At 35.6% G+C, this 22,528-nt stretch overlaps 1 protein-coding gene across 6 annotated transcripts in view; it reads right to left on the bottom strand.

Annotated features, from left to right (window-relative positions):
• SATB1 (SATB homeobox 1) overlaps positions 1 to 22,528 on the bottom strand; it is a 99,798-nt gene that overhangs the window by 54,023 nt on the left and 23,247 nt on the right. For 5 of the 6 annotated variants that reach the window (XM_030933413.1, XM_030933421.1, XM_030933418.1 and 2 more), the window contains exons 2-5: positions 21,856 to 22,090; positions 18,041 to 18,217; positions 17,152 to 17,278; positions 16,258 to 16,381 (exon numbers count right to left, since the gene is read on the bottom strand). In XM_030933413.1, coding sequence (XP_030789273.1) covers positions 16,258 to 16,381; positions 17,152 to 17,278; positions 18,041 to 18,217; positions 21,856 to 22,066 — 639 coding nt within the window. In that variant the 5' untranslated portion in view covers positions 22,067 to 22,090. Of the gene's footprint in view, positions 1 to 16,257; positions 16,382 to 17,151; positions 17,279 to 18,040; positions 18,218 to 21,855; positions 22,091 to 22,528 lie in introns of those variants that run through there. The other variant, XM_030933425.1, reaches the window with a different exon arrangement.

Genomic DNA, 22,528 nt, shown 5'->3' with positions numbered 1-22,528 from the left:
AATGATGATTCTTCTGCAAATGGATGACAGTTGATGTTCTTCCACTCTGGTCCAATTTTTTAAAAAAATTATTACTCTTTATCTAGGTATCTGGCAGTTTCTTAAATGTTAATATAATAATACACATAAGTTTTAGATGTGGTTTATGTTTTACTTTTTAGAAGTGTATAGAATATCCAAATTTTGCTGAGGTTTTTGAAAAACATCCAGTCTACTTCAGTTTGCCAACAGTTCTATATATGAAATTTGCTCTCTGCTGCACACCTACTATATGCCTGGCTGGTACTAAGGATGCAAAGATGGCAGAGGCATCTGCCTACAAAGATGAGGCACCTGTCATCCAAAGACGGCAGACAGCCTCTGCCTACAAGAAGTTTACTATCCATTAAGAACACAGATATGTAAATAGATCATCTCAATTTAATGTGATTTGGTATATCAACAGTGGAAAATGTAGGGGATGATAGAAGGAAGAAGAATCCATGGTGTGTGTGTGAAAAAATGTCTTACATATTATAAAACCAGACCCTATATGTAATAGTGCTATACAGTTTATTATTATCCATACATGGAAAATAATATCCATACATGCATCATTGTCAAAACTTCCCCCTACCCTATTTAACCCTAAATTGGTCGGTTCTGGGCTTAAGTGCTTTTCTGTAACATAGTGTATGCTTAGGAAACTCTGATTAATGTAAATAATAGCCTAAGCAAGACTTAAATAAAAAAGCTAATTCATAATTAATAATGCATGACAAAGCAACTTTTTGGATTCCCTATCTTTCTGTGCTTTTGAGTGACTAGGAAATATTTCCGAATTCAGGTAACTTGGAGTCATGTCTGATTTTATTGGACAATATGCAATAGTCTGTCCAATTAGATTGCTCATATAGTAACTTCATGAGGAGTATGTGTGGGCGTGTGTGTGTGTGTGTGTGTGTTTCAGGTGGTAAAATTCCTACTAAAGGCTTAGGCATAGCATTGGAATAGACCAGTCAGCCGGTTTCAATGGCAGGAAAGAGACTGCAGAATTTTGTGGTGCACACGGCATTGAAAAATCGTATTCAATAGTGTAATCTTAAATTTAGAATATCAGGAATAAAACACCTATTGTTTTGATAACACAAACAAAAGAAAGTCATGATTGGTAATATTTTCCTAGGTGGTGGGATGTACAGATAGTAGGCCAAGTTCCACGTCAGAAAGGCTTGGGACTCTTGCGTCACTTAAAAGGAGATACTGGTTTAAAAAGACTGCACTAAGCTGTGAGTTCACACAGGTCTGAGGCACTATATTATTTTCTAGCTTAATACCTGGCACATAATAAAATAAACACTAAATGTTTATCTGACAAAACAGAACAGAAATAAACACACATTCAAGTGAGGATGTGTCACACACTGGTAGCATGACCTTGGGTCAAACAGTTGACCATTCCATCACAATTTCCCATGCTAAATGGGAATGGTAATAGCATACACCTCATGGAGTTGTTCTGAGAATCCATCCATTCAGGTATTTTTAAAATTCATTTAGCATATACTTATATTCTACCATGTGCCAAGCACTGGGCAACTCACTAGGAAAATAATGACTTGAAGAGACATACTATCTGCCCTTGGACAGACAATAAATAATAGATGTGATACAATTAGCACAGAGCCTGTAACATATTATGTATAAACTGAAGAGATATTAATTACTATGACAACCCTCTGCCTCCTCCTCATCACTGGGCTTTCATTATATGATCACATTTCACATCAGGTGACTATGTTTAAATATCAAAGGAGTATCAGATAAAAGTTTTAAATGATATACAGTATTTTTGAGTCTTTTTAATGTAGAATACTGATTAAATTATTAAGCTCCAAGTTGGGTCAAGGAATAGTAAGGCAGAACACCAAAGGGAAATATTTCATTTCTTCTCATACTCCAATTTGGTGGTATTTTCTGAAGCTGGCCTATATCTGGTAGAAAGCATTAAGAAGGCATACCACTCCTCTGGCTTGGATGCATGACCCATGGGTCATGAGACCCATGACCCTCTTCAATCTCTAGCTAACAGCTGCTCATCCTTCAGGATACATCCTGGGCATCCTTGCTTCCATGAGGCCTTTCCTAACTTCCCAAACCTCCTGCACTAGAGCACTCATCCTGCTGTTTATTTTGCACTGGACTGTGGGCCTTAGGTCTCATCTCAATACATCCTGGATTCATCAGAGGGCTGGACACAAACTAGGTGATCAATAAAAATGGTCACTGAAACAAGCCACCAGAAATCCTCTTCCCCTTTTTTCCCCTTAAAGGTCAAAGATAATGGCAGCTTAACTGTGACACGAATCTTTCAAATCCATCGCTTTGGCTGTCGTGATAGAAATCATAGTTTCAAGAACCTTTGTTCACTAATTTGCAAGAGATCCCTTCCCAGGTTTTTCAAAATACATCCACACAGATGTCTCGGAAGTTGCAGTGCTCGGTGGTTATGTTATTCCAGTTCTCTCTCAGTGTCTATTTATATGAGCTATCCAAAGCACTTTGAAAAAGACACAACTTGTATGGCAAGTTTCCTATTCAGTGGCTGGTCTGTATAAAACATCAATGTTCACAGAATAAAATAAACCAACCAACAAAACTCAGTCGGTTGAAATCCCAAGTTCAAATGTTACACGGTGTACCAACCAATAAACAGGCCACAGCTTCCAGTGTTGGGAAATACAATTTCAAAGTTGGCAGAAATTGGCTGTGGGTCTCATAACCCCAGTGTGACACAATATTCTCATCCTAGGAGCCAAGTTGTAAGCTTTTCTAAGATCCATAAAGCACATGTCTACTCCCTATGAGGAGCTTCGGTTCTTTCTGAGAGTCTGCTGAAGTTCCGATCTGAAAGAATGCCATCTTCACAGAAACCCCAGTACTCTAGAATGATACCATCTGCCACAGGCTGAGCTTCCTTTTCAGCCAAATACATTATTTATAACCTTTCTAATTGTGAAAAGGTAAGGGTGGAATTTTTCTAAAGCCTAACTTAAAGATAGATAGAACATTCTGAACCTTTGCTCTAAAATACTCTAGCTCTTTCAAATTTGAAAAACAAAAACCACAAGGAATCGGTTGAGGTTACATAATTTTTCAAAAAATTATATTCTTTTAAACCCCTGCTACAACATCATATGTACTGTAGGTATATATTTTTAACACGTTTAAAAAATGAAGGAAGATTGTTTTATTTTTTTACTTGTTCATCTTAGTAGCCAACGAAGGAGTTTTGAGAGAGGTGAGCCCTTCTCAAAAAAAGATTCATCAGCTGGGGAAAGGCAGTGATCTGATTACCCTTAAAATTGCTTTGTTGTGCCTTTAACAACAACCAAAAAAAACCACCCCAAAACAATGCTAATCAGGTTATTCAATCATTTAAACCAAAACTGTTCATGCTTTTCTGCCAAATCAACCAACCACAGCAAAATCTGTTATCTCTGATTGCTCAGCTTCCAGTCAAAAAACAGTTAACCCCCACTATACCAAAAGTTTTCCAAAATACCCTCAGAGCTCTGTATGCTCATAGAAAATAAAGAGAAAACCATGTCAGCTTTAAAGGGTAATTGGAGTGCTGTACCGTATTTGCATATTACAATATACCCTAATAAACTAAACAGCCTGTACAGGAAGCCAGCAGCTTCCTAGTATTTCATATGATCTACATACTTGCTTTTTGTGCACTACTTTAAAAAAAAAAAACCAGGACTGTGATATCATGATCAAAACTTAACCAAGGACTAGCTGATGGCTTAGCTGAGGTGGGGAGGAGGTAGCAAAAGCATCTACAAAATGGTGGTTCACCCATGTTTAAAGCTTTCAGGCTCCATCAGCAGAGAGGGCAAGGGCTACAACATCTTATTTACACAATTATCTAAATACGATTAAACAGCTGATGGACAAATATTAAACTGGAAAATGTATAGTCATTTTAGCTTAATGTAATCCTCTTTCTGTAAACACCCAAGATGATTTTTTTCAACCAGAACAGTCCTGACATCTCATAAGCCTAAGGGTGAATAGCAAGAGATTGTTTTTGATAGTTATAAATATTCAAAAGACATGCAGACCATCTGCTTTCATAATACAGGTAAAGCAAGACTGAAATGGTGACTGCTGTATAAAAATGATTCTTTTAACAAAGTCTTCCTCTCCTCGAAAACTATAAAGACAGATGTCAAAAACTGTTTACACAGAGCAATCAGGAGCGTGCAAAATGTAATATTCCTTTTACACACAGTGCTTGCTAAAGAGATTTTTTTTTCTTTTTCTTCCCATCTGTGTGTTGCAACACATTTCTACAAGTTAAAAACATTTTTTTCAAACAGAGATCTCATGAATACCCAAAAACATGCTATCTGGTTTCTGAATGCTAATTAATTTCAACTAAGGAATCTGAATATCTTTTTTCTGTAGGAAGGAATGTATGTTTTGAATTGGAATACTCTAGAGAGACAGCAAGGGAAATAATCTTGCACAGGTTTTATTCTATAAGGAGAATTTCATGGTTCTACCTTGTTTATAATACGTATCTGTTATGCCCGTGCTTTAAATGAAAGCACATCATTCCTAATGTCTTTGGCAAAGTCTAAAATAATTGTTTTCTGAAATAAATGGCTGCACAATGCAAAATGTGTCTTTAAAAAACCTTTAACTTCTCAGTCTGTGCATGGTGATGTGTAAAACCCTATAGTTAATTTTCAGGGATGGAACACTAATCTTGACAGTAACCTTTTAATGTATTGTATTAATGGCGCAAAGGCATTAAGCACCTTTTTGTAATTTTCAGTAAAATGAGCATTTACTGAACACTCTGTCAAACTACTGGCTTTTATTATTTTATATTTTTATTTTTTGAGAAGTGCAACTTCATACATTCTAATCTCCCACCCTTTTGTGCATGTCCTGACTACCTATGGCCTGATTTTTTACAGCAGCTTTTTATCTGGCCGTGGAAAATTCAAAGGTCAAACTTTAACTTCACATCAACTCCACATTCAAATACAATTTTCACAGGGATTCCTCGTAAATGAGGTTTTCTTTTAATCTCAAAGGACACCAAATACTACAAACAAGCTTTAAGAGGCATCGTATGAGATATGATGTATTGACAAGAAATGAATTTGTTGAAAATTAACAGGTAGCTCCCATCTGGTATTTTGGGGGTGGGAAGGACGGGAAATGGGCTTCAGTTTATGAGAGCGAATGGCAGGATTTCTAAGTGAAATATTCTGTTTGTGCTTGTTAGCTTCTGTTTCCCAAATCTTTCCCTCTGGATCCTCTATTGCTTTCTAAGCTATTCTCTTGGGAGATACAACTGGGGCATATTTGGAATCTCAATTTGTTGAGAAGAGACTAATCACTTCTAAATTTTACTTAAACTCCAGTTGTCATAGTTATGGCTCTTGCCATCTTGATCAATCCTAGTGCCTGAAAATGGCATTTTCATACAAAGTAACCCTGGCACATTGCTAAAATTGGAAACTCAGTACAAAGCTCTAAAGGAATACAAAAGGAAGCACAAAGAGAACACATCCAATTCTATTTTAATTTTCCTACTATATTTTCTAAAGATGAAAATGTGATCATATCAAAGCACAGAAATTTTATTGATTTAAATACTCGATTCATAACTTTTAAAGAAAATGTTGGTTCACAGTTTACATGGCTCTTCCCATAAAGTAACTTATATAATGCCCAGATAATATGTTCTGACCAGATTCTCTATTCTGCCCTTTTGTATAAGTACCTAGCCAGACCTTTCTTATCACACTGAAACCTTACTCAAACCAAATGAATATATTGGTAAAGAGCTTAAACTATAAAATATTTTTAAAAGGTATATTAAGTGCATGTAATATTCCAAATTAACTGCACACAGGAACTGTAACAGGAAGGGAACTGAACTAGATAATCTCCAATGTCTCCCCTTAACAGCTTTAAAAGTCTATGAAATCTGTATGTCTTCTCAAACAGAGGGACTAAAGAAGATTCAATTGTAACGCACATTATTCATTCTCAGGTACTCACTGTGCAAATGTCTCCAACTAGAGTCTTATTTTTTAGGAAGGTTACGACCCCACTGGCATCCTGCTTATGACTATTTAAAATATACTCATTATTAAGTTAAATATTATGCCACATCCAAATAGAATTTTCACAAGTTTTTCATTAGATAAATATGAATCCAAAGAGTTTTATTTTATTTTATTGCAAAACCTGTTTCCTGATTCTGAACCTTAGGCACTATAGTATACCAATGTACCCATTTGAGAAATCTCTTTCTCTGATGCCCTTGTGTGGTTAAATCTCTCATCCTCTCTAGAGATTAAAATTTCTAGTACCTGCACTTAGAAATAGAAGAAAAAAAGATACCAAATTTGTGTTGAGTTCCAGAGGTCCTAACTAGAACCTTTTTAAAAAAACAAACAAACAAAAAACCTTAAACCACAGAGCGAAAACAAGAACTAAAGTACTTCGAGTAATTCATTTTCCAAAAGTAAATATTAGAATTAGGTTCTGTAACTCTTCACAGGAGACTTTATATTACCTCTTTGCATTCCTTCTGTACATGAGCATATTAGATTTTTAAGCCATACTGCCCAAAAATTGGGGGTAAAATATCTCCTGGCTTTTAGCTATTTATGGGGTCACAGAACTAACTTTGAAAATCACATAAAACCTATGAAACCTGTGCCCCATGCATTCCCAAAACTGGCTTATAATTTCAGGGTCTGCATAAAACCTTGGAGCAGATTGTGGAGTCCATGGACCCCACTCAGATGACTGAGGGCTAAACCACAGCTTTGATTTCTGTGTTTTATTCATCGTTGTTAGCTTTTAGATAAGACTTCCCATGTCTACCAGATAAATATAAACCAATGTCACCTCTGGATTAGATCACAAAGAAAAATCAAATTAATCTGGCTTCATCTCAATCAATATTATGAAAATCCTTCACAGTGCAGGAAAATGCCATCCTCTGGTAATCATCTCATTAGAAGTTATGGTGAAATGATAAAAATGTGTTGGAATGGGTTGTAAACCATATAATAAAGAGCTCCATCCATCACTAAACATGTGTTTTCCAGGCTGAGCTGGTGATCATGCTTAGAAGGTGGACAAACCAAGTCCCTAAGGCCCATTATGGAATGGCTGAACAGTTATCTACACTTGCAGCTCTCTCTAAATTCAGGTGACTCTAGACCTTTACACAGATGACTTTAAAACACTGTATGTTGATAGCCTTAAATGGAGTCTCTTATGCCAAATGTAGACTTTAGAACACAACTGAGGAATGGACACTGTAAGCGAACATGGGGTGATACTGTTAACATTTCTGTACTGGCAATGTCAGCATCTTTGTCTATAAATTATCTGTTACTGAAAATTTCCTATTTTACTCTTGAATATGAGAAGAAAATGAACAAATGAAAATAACAGTAAAGAAGTATGGGTCTCAAATATAATGCAACTGAGACAAAATGAAAATTATTAGCCAGGCGGAAATACATGTACCATTGTGGAAGAAAAATTTAAAAATTTAAAAATGCTGCATATGCTTTTAAAGTTTGTCCTTAACTGTGATGTATAATTAGGTCTTTTTAAGCATTCAGACCTCTGAGTTCCCTGTAACTCCAAGGCTACTGTTGTGCTTACAAATGTGTAAGTTTAGTACACATATTCATGAACATTATCAAATATATAAAAGCATGAGACAGCTTGGAATGTCAGTAGGTTTTCTTCAGAGAAAAATTCAGAAGCGATTTGTTCTTTGTTAGGTAAAAATACAGAATTAAGTATAATAGAAAAATATTTCATAAGATAGGATACTGTAGATAAAAGTATCTATAGAGTACTATTAATACAACCACTGATGTGCTATATTGGTTTATGAAATAAACATGTGCAAATCCTACAAGGTTAAGTCTGACGAATATTCCCGAGTTCCTACTGTGTGTCAGGATCTATGACAGTGATGAATACAACTTAGTTCCCTTGGGACAGTCAATTACAGTGCACACAGACAGCCTAGTTAGTCCACAGACTATTTCAGAACAATGTGGAAAATGCTACGATGGGCGCATAAGGAGAGGACAGAACCTTGGGTGCTGGGAATACAGGTGAGGTTAGTTAATGGAAAAGATACTGGCAAAAGCTCACCTCTTGATAACGGTCCCATCTTTATTCTATTTGACATTGTCTAGTCTAGGGTATCGTATTTGCTAAACTTCCAAATCGATTTATTTAAAGTACAAGCTTCAGTCTTCCACTTCCATTTAAAAATACATCATAACTTTATAATGATTGCAAGTGTTCCTTAACGTTGAGATTGAGTTATAATATAGTCCTTTAATTTTTTCACAAATGAAAAGTATTTGGTTGTTTTCACTAAAAATGAAGATTGCACCAAAATCTTCCATGTAGCCAGAGAGTTACTTAGACCATGTGGCATGTGCAAGTGTGATTTCAAACTCTCAATGCCCACATTTTAGAAAAACAACTAGTTAATGGCATACTTTAGGACTGAAAACTGTTCTAAATGTTTTCTAAGTACTAGCTCATTTAATTCTCAAAACAAGGCTGAGAAATTGGTACTATTATCTTCCTACTTTACAGATGAGAATATTGAGTCATGGAGTCAGCTGCCCAAGCTCATATAGCTGGCCACAACAGAACTCACATTCCTGATTCCTACAATGCTGGGAGCTAATTAAAGGGATGCTAGAGAGCAATGACAAACAAAAACACACAAAAAGTAACAGAATGAAGTTGTTGAAGAAATGCCATTACTCTAAAGAAATAGTCCCATTAAAAAGTAAAAAGAAAACTAGATGAAGCTGTGTCATATGTTATCATAACCCAGGAGTTTCAATACAGAGAAGAGTCTCATTGCGACATTTCACAAAGTTAATACTTGTTACATTTCTGAACTGCCTTGGAACAAATACCAGGTGGACAGTAAAATGGGACAAGCCTGAGACGGTGGTATCCAGTAATGAAGTATCATGTCTTGTTATTCAGATAAGAATGTGACCTCAAATACTGCTAGCGATTAAAAACTTTACTCTTTTCTTAACTTCCAACCTATCAACTGGTTTGCATCTTCAACCTGAGTCAACTAAATTAGATTAGCATTTCTATGGGAAAATATTACAATAGAAAATATCAATTTTTTTTTAAGAGAGAAAGATGATGACTAAAGAGAACAAAGTTTCAGAGTAAAAATGAGAGAAAAAGACTGCTAAAGAAGTCAGCGAGTCACCTTCTCTGCCATGAGGAATTCTGCAACCTTATGAACTGTCCATGGTGAAACTCCAGCACCCCATAAGACTGCATATTAAAACACAATACAATCTTATATTTCTGTAGCGCCCTTCAAGCAAGCATCCCAGGGTGCTTTACAATCATTATGAGTTAAAATTAAAACTGAAGCACACACAATTCCTAATAGAATCATTTTAAAAATGCTAAACAGAACAAATAACTTTTAAGTCTAGATTTAAAAGTCCCAACAGCCAGAGCGTTCCTTACTTCAATTGGCAATGAGCTGCAGAACCAGGACTGAGGCTCTCCTCTGTTATATTAAAGGCTCTCTTATGTTTTTTATACTCAGAGCACGTTATAATCAAGCAGTTTCCAACGAAAGACGGGGAAATTGAGTTCGTGTATCTGTTTGTTTTGATTATCTGGATTTTTTTTTTTTTTTGGAGTCGGGGGTTGTTTATGAGTTTGCCCAAATCTGGCATGAAATGAAGCAGATCTATAAAGCAAATCCAGATAGAGCCCAATTTGAAGTTTCAGTAGTAATTGAGCAAAAAAGATGTCTAAAATATGCGCTAAAACTAGTTCTGTTTTAGCAAGAAAATCAGTTTGGTTAGCATGATTTGCCTAAGCTGTTTTTTAAAACCATTAGAAAATAGCATTTAATAGGCTTTCTCTCAGGCCATGTCTACTCCTAAGCCTTGGGAGTATTTATTATTCTAAGCATCAGGCAAAAAAAGAGGAAAAATACTCTCATGATATGGTAATTTTCCTTGCATTAGTGATTTTGAGGTCAAAGGAAACCTGTTCAGATCTGAAACAAGGCACAGGTAAAAAATCTATTAAGTGAAAATAAAGTAGTTACACATTGTTAAGCACTCTCTAAATTGGCATGGCTTAAACTCTTTTATGTTTTACTATTGTGAAAAGATAGTGGCTATAAAATATTTGAGATCAATCCATTTTAAGTTAGATGCTTTATTAAGTTTGGCTTTTTTGATTAATATATCTGAAAGGTTACAGAGAGCTAACATCAAGCTACAATAAAATCCTTATGTATCTAAGTCATCTAAAAATGAGCCTGATATATTAGATTCAAAAAGGAAAACTTGCAATTTGGAGGACAATTCTGTTGCAGATTATACATATTATAATATTAACACAGAGCAGACATCTCAGTAAGCTGAAAAAGGAACTAGAATGATGTCATGACTGGTTCAAAAGACGAGGCAAAAAAATTATTTGATATAAGTTTTGCAATTCACACAACTACCCATATAAGACAGGTTTACCATTTCCTTTATGGATCCCACCATTACAGTAATACAATTGCTGAAAAGTGGTCATAATATCCAATTAGTATCAAGTACTTCAGTGCCTGGCAAGGCAGACATTTATAATCTGAGCTTCTCATGGTCAGCATGGTAAAAACTAAGGAAAGTTTTGTAATTTTAAAAAGGAAAGAAGATACCCTGTAGAGCTTTTCTTCAAAACATATGATGTTTTAACGTAAGATAATTTTATACTGAGAAGGGGCAAGTATAAAATCGTTCCAGCTCATCTCAAACAGGAATCATTTTATTTTAAAATGGAGCTGCTCGGAAAAGACTCGTTCATTGGATCAGGCCAGTCTGATGACTGGAGTCTGTATTTTCAAACAGACCAAAGAAATTCATCTGCCCACTATTTCTAATGAAAATGCCTAATGTTATCTTGGGGTTCAAAACAAAGGGCTATTAGCATAATTATGCCTACTGGTCTTGAGGATACGAAAGAATAGGAAAGAGAAATAACTGCACAGAACTATACTGGCAAATCTTCTAGAACGTCCCAAATGCCAAGTTATACCAAAAGTCAGCTCCTGTCTAGATCACCCGTGATTAGGGGCTTGAAATGACAGCAATGTACTTTTAAAACACGACAATATACAAACAAAAAATCAAAGACACAAAACCAAAACACGTTAAAGAAAATTTTCTGCAATGAGAATAAATACACTTGGAAAACTACAAGTAGTTACCAGTACTTTAGAAAAATCAAAGTGTATTATAAAACCTATCCAATTCATCCGAGAGGCTTTCATTTTGTCTTTTTTAAACTTCATCTATGGTATGTGATGAAAGGGCTACTTGGTGAAGCTCACAGGCTCTGGGTATGAAGTCTTACTCTTCTGCTTCACCAGCAATGCAGCCATGGACACTCATGTCAACATTCTGTGCCTCAGGTTCCTCATTTAAAAATGGGGATATAAGACTATATCCTACTTAGGGGGCCAAAGGCACTCTCGATACATCAAAAGCACTAAATGAAAGTGTAATACTATTATTTCAACTAATAAGATGTTATATCCTTAACACTACATAGGAAATGGAATGCCTGGCATATGGCAGATTGTCAATACATACTTTTGAATATATGAAAGTGAACAAATTTCATAGGTTAGACTCTCACGTGAAATGCAATATATGAACACTGATCCTGGCTATTCTCTTAAGAATGTGACTACTAAAGCTGACTTAAAATTTTAAGAAACATGTCATTTCAGTCCAAAAACTGAAATACAGTTTATTAAAAACACATTTATATAACATGATAGATTTGTAATTGTTGCTCCAGTATCATTTATAATACAGACTGAAAATCAACTAAACACGTACGTGTATTTAATTCCTATGGAAATGACTGTCATGTTTCAGGAGAGCAGTACTGAAGCTAAGCTTCAGGAGTATGGGGTAGTTTCTTTTTAAAATCTATTTTGCCATTAATAAATAAATTGTCCAACATATTTGAGATCCTAGGATGCTGTGAATAAAAGGAAAATTGGAAAATCATCTTTCTCAATATTACTTCTAAACGGAATGTTCAAATTTAAATTTATTTTATATGTATTTTGCTACTTGAAAATAAAAATAACACTTCTCACCCATTTTATATGAGCTACTTGAAAATAAAAATAACACTTCTCACCCATTTTATATGACTTGGCTTAAAGATATCTTTTCCAGGTGAGAAATAAGATAGAAAATAATCCAATGCCTTAAAAATGTGAAAGTTGTGTGTGTGTGCACGCGCGTGTGTGTATATATGCCCATGTGTGTGGTGACAGAGGAAAGGTAAAAATGTGCAAATCAGATCAAAACCTCCATGAAATACTTGACCTAAACATTTTTAGAACGAAGACATTATGCTGGTAGAATAGCTGACCTTTTACTTAACAAAATGGATCTACTCTGTATCAGAATGTATATATATTTATCTAGTATTTAAATGCAATTTCTAAAACTCCAGGGAAAATAAGCATCAAAATGTAATGTTTTATTATAAATAAAAATGTTTACTTTTTAAATTCCCAATTTTCCTCCCAAATCCATATCCTCAAAAGTTTTATGACTACAGGCTTTCTGGTCCCCAAATCAGAGTTTATTCTCTCCTTAGCTGCAGTTTAGAATGCAACATTCAACTTATCTAACCACATCCACCGAAAAAAACAAAAGCAACAACAAAACATCTAACCTCAGACCTATAATGAGCTAAGCGTTTCTTATGTCTTAGAACATTTTACAAAAACAAAAAAACACGTGGTACAAAGAATTTAATAAATTAGTGTCAATCTATTTGGGCAGATTTATGATAGGAAAGTGATAACAGAAATAAAGGTATGAGTTGTAAATCAAACCAAGCCCACTTATGGAATTTCTGCAGCTGGAGAACACCTTATGAATATTATCAAAGAAAACATTATTGTACTCAAATGTAAATATTCCTTTTTTTTTTTTTTTTTTGAGCTGGAGTCTTACTCTGTCACCAGACAAGAGTGCAGTGGTGCGATCTTGGCTCACTGCAACCTCCACCTCCTGGGTTCAAGTGATTCTCCTGCCTGGGCTTCCCAAGTAGCTAAATCAGCCCTTTAACATTTATCACAGGCAACGACATAGGCTTAGCAAGTCAGGACTTGTGTTAGTCATTAACCGGCACCGTGACTTTAATCTCCAGGGACACTGGCTCCTTCAACTGTCAAAGGGAGGAGCCTAGGAAAGATAATCCCTTCTGGTTCTAAGAATCCAAGTTCAAATGGACATTTGCTTACCAAGTATTAGACAATCGTCCTAAGAGCACAGGAGGTAGGGCTTATTCAACACCCCAGGCAAAATCCTGGTGGTTCCCCAGTTCCACTCCTCCTAGCCCCTGCTCTATAAAAAGAATTTACCTTTCCACAGGGTGAACTTTCTACTAACCATAATATTTAGGGACCCTGTAGTCATACTTGCTACTGGAGTACTTTACCCTGTTCTACAAAATAAAACCCTTACTGTACAGTAACGTGTATGCTGAATTGCACGCTAAAGGTTCTCTCGCATGAATGAATCAACACTCCACAGGGGAAGAAAGGGCTTAACACTTGGCATTTCTTGGTGTTAGGTCCCATTTTGCACAAGACTGAGACCATATTTATTTGCTAGGCTTTTTTCATCACGGCCATCTTCATCACCAAATCTTAACCATAGGAAAAAGAGTAGTTTTGTCAAACTCGGCATATACTTTGGACATAGGCTTTAGGGAACTTGCATCTCTCATCTTAATAACTCTAGACAGAAAAACATAATAAAGAAGCACACAGAAAATGGTCTATATTGAAAACATTCTGACTGGAGTATCAGATTCGTAGAAAAAGAGAAGATGGTTCGGCAAAATATAAAATAACTCCCTCATTTAGAGAACAATTTACATTTTTTCATACTGTTAAATATTAGATTAATTTCAAATATTTGCTTTCACTGCTAAACTATGCATAATTTTTAGAAGTTTTTTTAAGGAAAAGAATATTGTAATTATAACTGATGTCGAAATTGTAGCCTAGTTCCATCACTTAATGATTACAGTGAGGTATCCAGCCACAGGAGGCCATGTATCTGCAAACCTCTCTCTACAGAAATTCATCAATGTATGACTCCAAAACCAAGTCCTGAATTACATTTTGTCGTTCTACTTAATGTTATAATTGTCTGTATGCAATTCATTTTCTATGATAACATTAAGTAAATTCACAATTCTATTCATAAGTTACAGTGAGGTGGAGTTTATTGGCTGAATGTTGATGTCATTTAACAATTAGTTCTCACTGACTGCATCAATAAATATTTGTACCGACATCCTCTTCTTCAGCTCATAGTAAATGCCTTAAGTCTTCGTCTGAATATGCTTCCACGATCAATGGGACATTTAGTAACATAGAGACACATGCGATTCCAGTACTGGGTGTTTATATTATGTTTTAACCGAGTTTTTAACAAGTTTATTTCTAGATCATTTCAAATTTTCAAATGTTAGCAACCATGTAACAGGTTATCTGGAGTTGTCTGCGAAACAAAGTCCCAGAAGTAAGAGTCACCCCTTTATTCTATCATCCTATTGATTTAATTGTGTTTAATTAATTTAAATTATTTTTATTTGATGGTTATAAATTCCTATCCTCTCCATTCCAAAGGTGAGAGAGGGAAGATAGGAGATTAGCTGAAGGAGTAACTGAAATGACAAAAAAGAGTTTTCTCTGAATTGCAAGAAATGGACACTTAGCAATACAGAGAATATGTAAACTGTGGCTATAGCTTATTTTAGAAGAATATAGAAAGCTATTAAATATAAACTTAATTCATTTGCTTCATTCCTAAGATCTGTAGCAAATATCAAAGTAAAAATGTTGGGATGTAACTCTGAAATGCATGGAGTTTCTATGAAAGAGAAGCACAAAGCCCACAAGATTCCCTTCAAAGGTGCCCAATAATCTTCATGAGCCTCATATTAGAAATACATTTTGAGAATATCTGCTACTCAGAATATAGCAGAAACACACTTTGAGATCTCTCAGTTGCATAAATGTTTACAGCAGCGTCATACAGTTCAAGTTCAAATGGCTGAGACTAATATTCAGAATTAAAACTCAAATTAAAAGAAAACATTAAAAATTTGGTAAAAATCTAGTTGGACCAACATTTTAGTAATACTGTATCATGGAATGGCCTTAAAATGGGTTTGGGTACTGAGGGGATGACTATAACATATCATATATTTACATGTGTTATAGTCATCCCCTCAGTACCCAAACCCATTTTAAGCAGCCCTTTAAGAATAGATTCATGGCATCCTTTTTCTTTTTTATTTGAAATCAGTTGAGTTTCATCAAAAATGATGTTTGATTTTCTGTCTATAAGCAGGTAGGTGGCCTCTATCTAGAGTTTTAGCTGCCCTCCCCCAAATTTATTCTAAACAAAGAAATCAAGGAAAATAATTTTAAAATCTTTATTTCATTTCAAATATCCCTGATGGTATGACAGGTATCTCAGAGGGAAAAAAGAAAATTCCACTGAAAAAAAAAAACCAAAAAAGTAGTAAACCAAAGCCACAAAACTGGTCACAAAATCCTAATGAATTAACCACTATTCAACCTTTAGTTAAGGGTAATTATTTTCATAATTATTTGTACTAAAATACTTTTAATTTTTTGGTAATGAATATCCAAGAATTGTAGTGTTATTTTATTCAGATAGCACGGTGAGGTTTTACGCATTAACACTGCCACTGCCATTCCCTCTCACCGAAGCTTTGTGGGATTAGTACCACCTTGACTCTTTCTTAAATAAGGGCATCAGGAGAATGTAGCCATCATGCTCATAGCACTCAGAAGACAAATCTAAAAATTAGCCAGCGGAGTCTTCCACTGAACTGTTTTTCCTGTAAACAGTCCTTTGGCTCTTTTCCCCAAGGGAGAAAAAGCGTATAGGCTCTGTTCACAACAAATCAGGCGTATTTTAAAAGGTCACCAGTGGTCAAGTCACTTTACATTTTTGGCAGATTATTGCTTCAGATACCAGTTGCTTTAAACCAGGGAGCTCCATCAAACCTCAAATCAGGGTTGCCCATGATGTCTTATTATTTATTACATGCTATGCTAAGTACCTGTGAAAGGGGGCACTCCTTGGCCAACGAACTCTGATTCATATCTTTCAGTAAGTCCTTCAGAGCATTCCTCACTGTGGTGTGCGACCATTGTTCGGGAGGCAAGTCTTCTAGTTTGGGGCAACTATTTGAGACATAGATTAGAAAGGGGATTATTACAAGATTGCATCCCGCTGCAGAACATTCCTTTAAGACAGACAGATTTCATTTTGCGCATCAAACAGATGCATCTGGAGATTGCTCTCGGTCTCCTGATTGTTCCGATTAGTTAATTACTTTATACAACACATCTGCTGTATCGATGCATGAATTATACATCAGCTGCCTGTGGTGGCTATTTTTTCATGTTACTTCTACCTTCCTGCTCTGATGCACTTGGGAAGACAATTTAAGGTGTACTGCTTTCTCCTGAGCCATCGTGAAAAGCTTTAACGTATTAACCGATTTCCTTTCATTACTCTGTACATACGAATTAAAATCATAAAAAAATAAATAAATAAGATTGTGGTAATAGTGAATAAGAGTCTTTCACAAAATGTACACAGATGGCACTGTTCATGATATGCAAAAATATTTTTTTCTTAAATAAACTTTATGTAAAATGCCTTCTTGTAATGCATTATTTAATTGACTAAACGTAAAAAGTCTTCTCTTTTGATAACCTGCACAAACCCACACATTTTGTGTGTGTGTGTGTGGGGGGGTTGCTTTTAAATTATACATTGAAGTTAGGAAAAAAGGCAGAAGGATAGGGTAACAAAATCGAATCAATCTGTATTAACCTTTCTGAAACACAGAATTAAAAAAAATTGAAGGTTGACCAGAGAGAGATGCTTCATTTCAAAAGATCAGGTAAGAAGAATGTTTCACCCTAGATTTGCTGTCTTGACTCACCTGTGTAACTGAATTTTCAATGTGACCACATGATACACATCTTGAAGCATGTCTGCTACCGTAGCATCAGGGGCATCTGTCACGTAAGACAGTGGAACTGGATTCCACTTTCCAACCTGGATTAGCCCTATTTCAGATAAAGAGGATATGTCACTAAATATTTTACCCTCAAATAATGTATCTAGTAGAAGGGTGTTCTTTCCTACTACCCCTACCACAAGCAATACCGTTATTTCTGTCTGAATGAGTCCCTTCCCTCTAAAAGGCAGGTCAATGAAAATATTCACAGCTTAGCTTTCCAAATTGTAAAATTATGTAAATGACTGTAGGGTTGTTTATTATTTTGGAAATAAAACCCCATCAATAAAACCTATGCATAAGGCCACATTTTCCTAACTTACAGGAAGTTCTAATAAGACATAGCTGAACCAGTTCTAAATGGCTTTACGATTTAGATAAGATTCTCTATTGCAGTGGGAATCAGCATTGAAAAATACTTTACAGCCCATAAAACCATCAGAAACAGAATAAAAGAAACAGAACTAGATATTCAGTCATAAATGCAAATTGACTCTCAACAGTCCATCTGCTCAAATACGCTCCTCACTTCCTTGTGGGTCCTCAGTGGAGCAGATTATTAAGGTCAATAAGCATACTAATGATTCAGCTGAAGTAATTTAAAAAAAAAACTACCTCGACATTCCACATGAGCAAAATGTGTGTTAACTAAACTAAACTGAATTAAGCCAATTTTTTAAAGCCACAGCCTAAAAGGAACCAATGTAATACACAGGCTACAGTTCTTTGAATAAAAATATTCAGTGCTTTCTCTGCAAGGTAAACAAAGAATGCCAAGCAATTTTTCCAACCCCACGTACACATTATTTACCTTTGGCCTGGGCAGCAGAGCTATGTGAATAACCTAGAGACAGCAATGCCATTTCGATCAGCTGGTTGAAAAGCATATCCTTTCTCACCAGCACAAATTCTGCATGCTCCTCCTTGCAATCATATTCAATGGCGTTTTCATAATGTTCCACCACACAGAAAACTGGCAGCATGGTTCCTATCAAAAAGATGAAGAAAGAGGGATGGAAAACCAACAGTCTTCAGAAATATAGCTTGGTAGGGGGAGGAAAAATTAGCCATGAAAATAATCACAAGAGATTCACTGTGCTTCCAAGGCAGACTGAGTACAGAACTACAGGCACATGCACACAAATATATACATTCTCATATTATTTAAAGTTGTAACAGAAATATTTAAGTAGAATGTGAACTTGGTCCTAAGGTAAGTTGTGCTCTAAATTAACGATGCATTTTCCAAAAGCAATGAATGCAGAATTACCTTTCTGATCAAATAATAATGGTGACGAAAGAAAAATGTGTCTTCCCTAATTTGCTATGAGTAGTATACAGTATGCAAACACAACTCACTGTCTATCTTCAGAAGAACCCACCTTTCTACTGCCTACATGATTTTGTTAATAATAAACTTTTCCTGTTTGTGTCCAAACAAATTATCTTTGACCAAGAAATTTTCATTTTCTTCCTTTTTTAGATATTAACTCTAACTGGTTCCACAAAAAGTACTTAACCAAACCAGTCATCATAATACAGAATTTCAATATGTGCATAATCTAGACAAATAACATTTGCTTTATGAATACTCATTTAACCTACCTAAAAAGATAGCACGGTACCCTTAAGTCTTTAAAATCAACAATCTTTGTTATAGCAAATAAGGTAAAAATGAGAGAGAGAAAAGGAAACTGACCTTATCAGGACACACTAGGAAAAAGGAATCTGCATAGATTTGGTGTGCTCTCTTTTTATATAATTTTAATCCAATATAGTAACTCAGTAGCCAGATGATTAATAAGCACAGGCCACACCACTATTAGAAAGAGGCTGCTTCTAGAAATTGGTATTACGGAATGCTGTGGTACTCAAGGTGTTTACGCAGCGCACTGTCAGACTTCCAATGACAACGGAAAAGGGTTAAAAGCAGATGCATCTGAATTGTACTGTGGCAAACTGCCAGAACGGTATCATCTTTAACATAAATGATGACAAGGGTTACTTTAACAGGGCACCCAGGATCCACAATTAGTCCTACAATACTAATGCCTCTATAAGCTCTGTCCTCTGGACTCACGGAATCCTACCAACTTCTGAAGATGTCTTAGTGCACACCAACCGTAGCTAAAAAAAAATCAGGATTTCCTACTGACACCAGAGAGGCCCTTCAAAGAATCTCTATTTGCTTGTTTCTGCTGAACAAAAGCCGGCAATCAACAGCTACATCCTTCTACATGTGAGTCTTCACCAAAGCTTTAGTGAACTGTTCACAAGAGATTCTAGGTCAGACAAATAAACCCCTTTAGGTTTACTTAGAAAACCTCACAAACTCATTCGGAGGTACCAACAGGCTAGGCATGAAAAACAAGCTGCAGAGCTTGCCAATATTTTTGTCATTCATTCAGCTGTTTTATACGAGAGAGAGAACCCGTCAGGGATCAGAAGACAACTTGGGGAGACCACAGCAAAAATAGCAATATGCAAACTGGTGATTCCTTCCTTGGCTTGAAGGTATTTTGGCAAAATCGCCTAAACAAATAAAAGCATTCAATCCTTTTTTCTTAGTAGTGTTTTCTCATCTCAGCCATAATTTTCATCTAGCACCTGTCAGACAGAAACCATCCACATGAAAAATAAGATGAAAATGTTAATAAAAACCCACAAAAAGACTTTAGCAATTTTGTTATTTGGAGTATCTGAGATCCTCCTACAATTAAATTGCATTTTTAGAATACATCTGAAGCAAAACAAAACAAAAAAGCATTTGAGCAGGTAGTGAATTTACTGTACTCTTAGTTCTTCCTCCTCCTGTCCTGATATCTTCAAAGAGTTGGGTAAGTACAACAAAAACATACACATTGATTTTTCCTTTTGTAGGATGAAACAGATGGATTCCACAATACGCTTTTCCTTAGATCTATAAAACAACTGCGGGGTTTTCAAACTATTGAAATATATTAGATTTATTGTGGATTTTATTGATCATGTTTAGAGGTACCCTAAAATAATAAAGATGGCTATAAAGTGACAATAGTACCATCTAATTACAGACCTTCTAGCAAACTGTTGCGGTTACCCTCCCGTTCCTGGGAGTAATGCTGAACACAAGACTTTTCTGAACTGTCTGATTATTCATGCTAGTGTTTGGCAAGAGTTCCAACTACTGCAACTTCATAACCTTCCAGCATTTAAAGGGGAGCGCACTGGTCACTGCTGAATACTAAAAATACCACATGATTTAAACCTGAAGGCAGTCTCAGAAGCTTTTGCTGAAGGTTTATGAGCCTGTGTAAACAGCACGTCTGCCATAAGGAGCAGTGAAGTCTGTAGAATCCTTGTCTAAAACTGTCCTGGCATTAAAGTTTGCTGTGCAAATATCACATAATACCAGAGACAGCTGAAATCTCCTATTTAGGAATTTATGGAACTTACATGTTTGCAGGCGTCAGAAAGTCTTTTTTATAGAGCCCCAGTGCTTCACAGTACAATATTAATGCACTCTGTTTGAAAAGCCGTAATAAATTATATTTTTAATGCTCTTACCCTGGCTTTCTTAAGATGCATACATTCTTGGCAAACAATCAATAAATAGGGTAATCATGAGTAGAGGCCAAAGAATTTGCTGAAGTGCTGTTTTTCCATTTTTAATAGATAAAGATCTAACAATACGGACTGCTGTGTCTGTTCATTTCAGGATCAATATATTCTTTGTTTTCGCCAAACCAAGGAAAAAATAAATGATTGTATGATAAATGTTATGCATCAAACACAATGAAATTCCTCTGCCTTCTAACTTTATCTACTTAATATTCTTGGTTGCTAAAATATAGCATTTTTATCCATTGCTTAGCAAATGTAAGGAAAATCTGATTCCTACACGTTATTCAGACACAAAATGAAGCTCCTTATGAGGCACATGCATTACACCTAGGTAGGCACTGCTTTACAGGAACAACACTGTTAAACACAGTCAAAGTTGTTAAACTGCATCAATTTAATATCGGTAGAAAAGATTCACACAGTTACACATCTTCCCCTTATAAACTTTCCTAAATCTGCTCTTTCTTCATCAAAAATACCCAATTAAAACAAAAATTAAAAACCAGGATCATCAGAACTTTTACTGCTAATGAATTTGCTCTTAAGAAAATAAGCCACAAAAAATAACATTACCAAACGTCTACATAAGATTTGCAAGATCTCTGAAACTGCCTTACAACTAAAAATCTTAGGAAGAAGCTAGAGTAGCTCTCAAACCACCTAAGTGTTTTATTCTTAATCAGGTTAGTTTAAAGCAACAGCCGCCTACGATCCTCTACTGTAACACCTTTTGAATGGACCCTGGCGTAAACTAAAACCATTATATTTAATTCAGTCCTTATTATCCAAAATGTTCAATGATTCCAGTCTATAGTAAAACGTTCCACCCAAGCATGGAGCCTATACTTTCCAACATGATTGATACTAAGGACCCAGAATGTAACTAATTTAAGATCATAAAGAGAATAAAGGCAGGGTATACAAAACATGTTCTGCCACTCCCCACCCCCCGCTCCCCCCAGTGTGGCCTTGTGTAGACAATAGGGCTTTCAGCTTTCCAGGATTTGGCTTGAAAGTATTTACCTTTCCTAAGGTTGGTTTTCATCAGATGGCCCGAGTGTTTTAAAGGCACTCCCTGCATTTTTGCACCTGTACTCCCAAGCCTTCCTCTTCCTAGTGGGCTCCCGTTCTGCTCCAGGCGGGCAATCTTGGCTGGTGGACCCTTCGGATCACTCACATTGTTAGACATTTCTGAATGTTCTTTCCCCTGAGTTGCCTCGTTCAAATGATCCATACTCAGTCACTGTCTAAAGATCACCTGCCAGAATTTAAAAAGAAGACATGTTATAATTGGGTGGGGACCTACGTGTATACATGTGTCCTATGTAAATGTTTTAGCTCTAGATATCTCTCCACAAATATAATGTATTGGTAAAATGGCCTATCTAGATATGATACAGATGTTACTATATTTCTAGATAATAGCCTTACATTCTTATTTAAATTAACAAAATGATCTGTGGAAACTGTACCAATACACACGAATAAAAAGGCAATTGGCCTATAAAAAAAAAAAACTAAGTGGGGAGAAATGGGTTTACTTTTAGAACAAGAATTATCACAAGTATAGCTAAAAAGAAAACAGCAAATTGTATTTATGTAGTCCCAATTTCTAACAATTAGAAATTCATTACAAAATACAGCAGAAACACTTTAATAAATGATGGAAAGATGATCACAGTTCAACATATTAGAA

The sequence above is a fragment of the Rhinopithecus roxellana genome, chromosome 1, assembly GCF_007565055.1.
Source record: "Rhinopithecus roxellana isolate Shanxi Qingling chromosome 1, ASM756505v1, whole genome shotgun sequence".
NCBI lineage: Eukaryota > Metazoa > Chordata > Mammalia > Primates > Cercopithecidae > Rhinopithecus > Rhinopithecus roxellana.
The sequence above is the reverse complement of the archived record's forward strand: the minus strand, read 5'-3'. Positions and strand labels throughout refer to the sequence as shown.